The sequence below is a fragment of the Geospiza fortis genome, unplaced genomic scaffold (assembly GCF_000277835.1).
Source record: "Geospiza fortis unplaced genomic scaffold, GeoFor_1.0 scaffold282, whole genome shotgun sequence".
Classification (NCBI taxonomy): domain Eukaryota; kingdom Metazoa; phylum Chordata; class Aves; order Passeriformes; family Thraupidae; genus Geospiza; species Geospiza fortis.
The window spans coordinates 1,967,453-1,971,784 of NW_005054424.1; the positions used below are offsets into that span (position 1 = coordinate 1,967,453).

A 4,332-nucleotide genomic window follows, 5' to 3' on the forward strand; every position below is an offset into this window, starting at 1 on the left:
GCTCTTCCCAGTTTTCATAAAAAGTAGACTCCCCATCCGTATGTGACAGGGGGAGGGAGGGATTTCATAATGGGCCTGGTGCAAGAAGAAGACGAAGGGGGAGAGAGAGGGGAAAAAAATCCTCTAAGCTTTAATTTTAATTCTCCTGCCTTTATTTATCTGATTTGTGGCCAGATGGTGGTGAAGCAAGGCAACCCCTTTGTGCAAATGAAGCCCACATGTGAAAGTCCTTCTGTAATGTAATCATTGAGACCGGAAGGGTTCATACTGTGTCTGAAAAGAGACAATGGAGCCGGGATATATCAACATCGCCGAAATCGAGTTCATTTGCGATGCAGGCCCTTTGACTATGGTTGTCATGAAAACTTCCTACTTTGATCAGCAGAGGGTGGAGAGAAAAAGAAGAAGAAGGAAAAAAAAAAAAAAAGAAGTCTTCTAAAGGGGCAGGGATGCGGCGCGGGTGTTTGCTGTGCACTTGGCTCCGGTTCACGCCCCTTTCCGGAAGACGCAACAGGGAGAGGAGCATCTTGCACCTTGACCTGTCTAGACGGGGCGCGAAGTTTGGGGGGTTTTTTTGTCCCCGTTTCCAAGGGCGAGGGTTGCTCTTTGACCCCCACCACCAGCGGTGGTGGCTCTCAGGGCGTAAGGTAGCGGCCAGAGGTTTCCTGCCGAATTCTCGCCGCGGCCGGGAGGGAAGGGGATGGACAAAGACACGGACCAGCTGTTCGGAAATAAAGCTGAAATAGTAGAACCTGGGAGAAGCTAGGTTTTGTAAGCTATTATTTTCTGCACAAAACCCCTGGGAGGTATTAAACAGCTGCATCTGAGCTGGCGAGCAGCGGCTAAAAGACAGAGCAACAACTGAGAGCCCAGGACTTTGGCAAAACTCCGCTTCAACCAGAGAAACAAGTGGCTGGAGCGCCAAGGGCTTTCATGGCCCGAACGTCCGTCTCCCTTCGCCGCGGTGTCTTCGGGCTGCCGGGAGGTTTCCAAGTGGGAGGCTGGCTTTGGAGGAGGGCGAGGGGCATGGGGGGATGTGGGGGTGTGAGCTGAAGGGCCCACGCAGGTTCTCCAGGGCCACCTTTTCTGGAGCTGACGTTTTTAATGGTGTGTCTAATGTAATGTGTCGACGGTTCTACATAGGGAGAGAGGGATGCTCTTTTTGCTCTTTCTGCCATCTAACTAACATCTAACTTCTATCTGTGTGAAGTGTGGGATTTTGGGGATGCAATAAGCAAAGAAAATCAGCTTTTTCCTCCATGAGGTTTCTTTAGCAGCTGAAGGGAGTTGTTGGGACAGAAAAGGAGATGGGATGGATTTACTCCTAGGCCAGGGGAGAAAAATCTGTGCAGCCTATAGAACAAAAAAAAAAAAAAATCAGTATTTAATCTGATGCTTACCAACATTTGAAATTTGGGGTAGGCCAACAGAACAAACAAGTAACCTTTTATTTTCCAGCCACAGCTGTGTCAGTGTGCTCACTCTTTCTCATCACTAGGAAATTCATGCAGATTGTGCCTTGTTTTAATATTCTTGCCATATTTTAACATGGTCCGTACAGGTTCCTCGCAGAAACTGGCTGAGTATTTTGTGATAACACTGCATTTTGTCAGATGCTTTATAACGTTATTTAGAAACATATTTGAATCTATTTAGGGCTTCATAAATATGAATAAAGCATTTACAAAAGGCAGAAGTAACCCACAGGTTAGACCAGATGCCTTATACGTTACAAATTTCCTTAACTTCAACAGTTCTAAACTACATTTTACTTGTGGTTTTTTTTCTACGTGATTAACTACAAATTAGCATTTTCCAGAAAAAAAAATCTCTGCAGATTTATGTGCAGGAAATAAGGGAATTGTACAAGTGGCTAAAATCCAGATTGCTAACTGGAGTTTCAAATATTTATAGACAAATTAGGGAAGGAGGGGAGGGATGTAATCTTTTTTTTTTCCTGAGGCCTTGTGGTGTAGGGATGGGTTTTTCTCAGCTAATTCTGCTAAAAACACCAAGGTCCTCTGCCTGGCTTCATGCCAGTGCCTTCTTCAAAATTATATTTTATATATTTTTCTTTAATGCTTTTGGGGCCTTTTTTTTTTTTTACTGTTGTGGAAAGTGAACAAAAACAAACCAAAAAAAAAGAAAAGCCAGAGGGTTGTGCTGCCCATGGCCTTCTGAGCAGCTGAAAGAAGCAGGCGAGTGAGAGAGTGAGGAGCACAGGCACAGCTCTGCCTCTGTCACTGCCAGCTCACGGTGATTGCGTGTCCTGGCAGGTATTGCTTTGATTTTTTTTCAGCCAAGCACAGCAAAGGGCCTTTATTTGAGTGTGTGTGTGTTTGTGTGTGTGTGTTTGTGTGTGTGTGTATGACTTCCAGCAGGCAGATTTTCTTTCACTGTGGTTTTACTCTGCCCACGTTAAACGGCTTCCCCCTTGTTTATGGGTTGAAGGCTGTATTTTGGAGAGAGGAATTCCCTCTTAACATGAACCCCGACTTCCTACAAGGTGCCAAACACCAGGCTGGTGGTGGCCCCCCTTGGACCTGCACCCACCCGTCCATCCAGGGGGGTAGGGACGCATTTTGGGGCACAGAGGTGAATTGCCAGCAGCTCCCAAAATGCTGGGCTGAGCGGGAGCTCAGCAGCTCTCTGCTCAATCTGCCCTGAAATCAGAGCTGCGTCTGCAGGGCCTGCGAGCTGCATTTATGGCACATCGTCACCACTAATATCAGACTACAAAATGGGCTCGTTTTATTTAAATTTCCAGTGCCTCCTCCATGAGTCTATGTTGAAAGGGGCAGGGGGGGAGGAGGGGGGGAAGGTGGTGTCCCTAACCAAGTGAAATGCCTTTTGGAGGGGTGTCCCCCCCCCACCCCCAATTCATGAATGTGGTTTGGAAACAACAGTGAGGCTGGGCATGAAGTTTAAGTAATATTTGGTAGCATGAATTCTCAGGCAGCCCCCATTCATCCCCACGCTGAGCGGGGCAGGCAGAGCGGAGCCAGCCGAGGGCTCCTCGCAGCCGCCCTGCCTGTGTGTAGCTAAAAAAAAAAAAGAAAAAAAAAAAGAAAAAAAAACCCCCACAGTACGAGTATCCTCCTTTTTTTTTTTCCATCCTTACAGTGGGAAAATATCGCAGAGGAGTATGAAGATGAAATATTCTCACTTATCGCCCAAGAGGCAGACTATCTAGCTGACAAGCTGTGCAGTGAAAAATCAGGTACTGTGTCTGATGTAACATGTGCTCTCTCTACAGCCGTGTGGGGTTGGGTGTTTTTTTCAAACCCAGCGTACTGCTTTGCAGGAGAAGTGGGCTGCTGTTGAATAAGCAATGACACTACATGGCTTAAAAAAAAAAAACAAACAGAACAAAACAACCCAAAACAACCAAACATCCCCTTTCTTAAAGGCTTTTGATTCTTTTAATTCTTTTGTACATATTAATGCAGCATGATTTGAGCATCCCAGCTAACGTGGTGTGTTTTCCTCCTGGTGTTACATGACTTTTTGCTCCTTGTGTGTCTGCGCTGTCATTTCCAGGTCAGAAATGAAACTAACCCTCTTGCAACAAAATACAGGCATTTGTTTCTCCTGTTTAATTGCTAATTGCAGCCAGTAAGCTGAAATGGGAGCCATGAGAGGGCAGGTTTAGAAATGTGCTGTTCATTTTTAGGTGAACTCTTCGTTGCGATCAGACAGGAGCTGTCCGTAGAAGGGCTACCCAGCCCACCACCATCACCTCCTGGGGAAAATGTATTTTATAATCATTTAATGTTTTCTTTCTCTGTAAAATATATAATTCCATATAAGTAAGGCCTCTTTTCCATCCTGACAAAGTAAGAAAATGCTTTCAAAAATTAATTATAGCTTATTTAAAATCTTCCTCCATTCGTCTCTTTCCTTCCCTCATTTTCAGTGTTTTGGGGTATTTTTTCAAGCTTTATTTTCATTTCTGAATGTAAAAAGTACATAACTTGAGGCACTAAGTATTATAAGATTATAAATGAAGTTGGTTTATCCCTCCTCAGCGTGTTGCCTTCAGTGCTAGAATATGCATGAAAATATCAATCTCCGAATCAACGCTTGTAAATATTGGTTTGTGAGTTAGAGATTTAAAGGCTGTAAGCATTTTTGGGATGTAAGAAACAGGGCCCATGAAAAGTACTAGAGGCTGGAAAAGAAGTTCATAGAAATAAGTTTGTGTACTTTAAAACACCAGGGTATTTGTAATACTTATTGAAAACACATAGTCTGGAGCACAGGAGAACTCCATCTCTAAAGACACAAAGTTCTCTCTATAATCTTCTTGGGCAAAGAAACTCAAAAAAATAA

The 4,332-nt window shown here is 44.4% G+C and overlaps 1 protein-coding gene across 1 annotated transcript; it reads left to right on the plus strand.

Annotated features, from left to right (window-relative positions):
* The first annotated feature begins 358 nt into the window (after positions 1-358).
* CNPY1 (canopy FGF signaling regulator 1) lies at positions 359-3,359 on the plus strand. Its single transcript, XM_031061730.1, is given in 4 exon segments — positions 359-517; positions 519-745; positions 2,379-2,595; positions 3,124-3,359. Coding segments are annotated over 4 exon segments (804 nt in total). The 3' UTR covers positions 3,325-3,359.
* Positions 3,360-4,332: the final 973 nt, after the last annotated feature.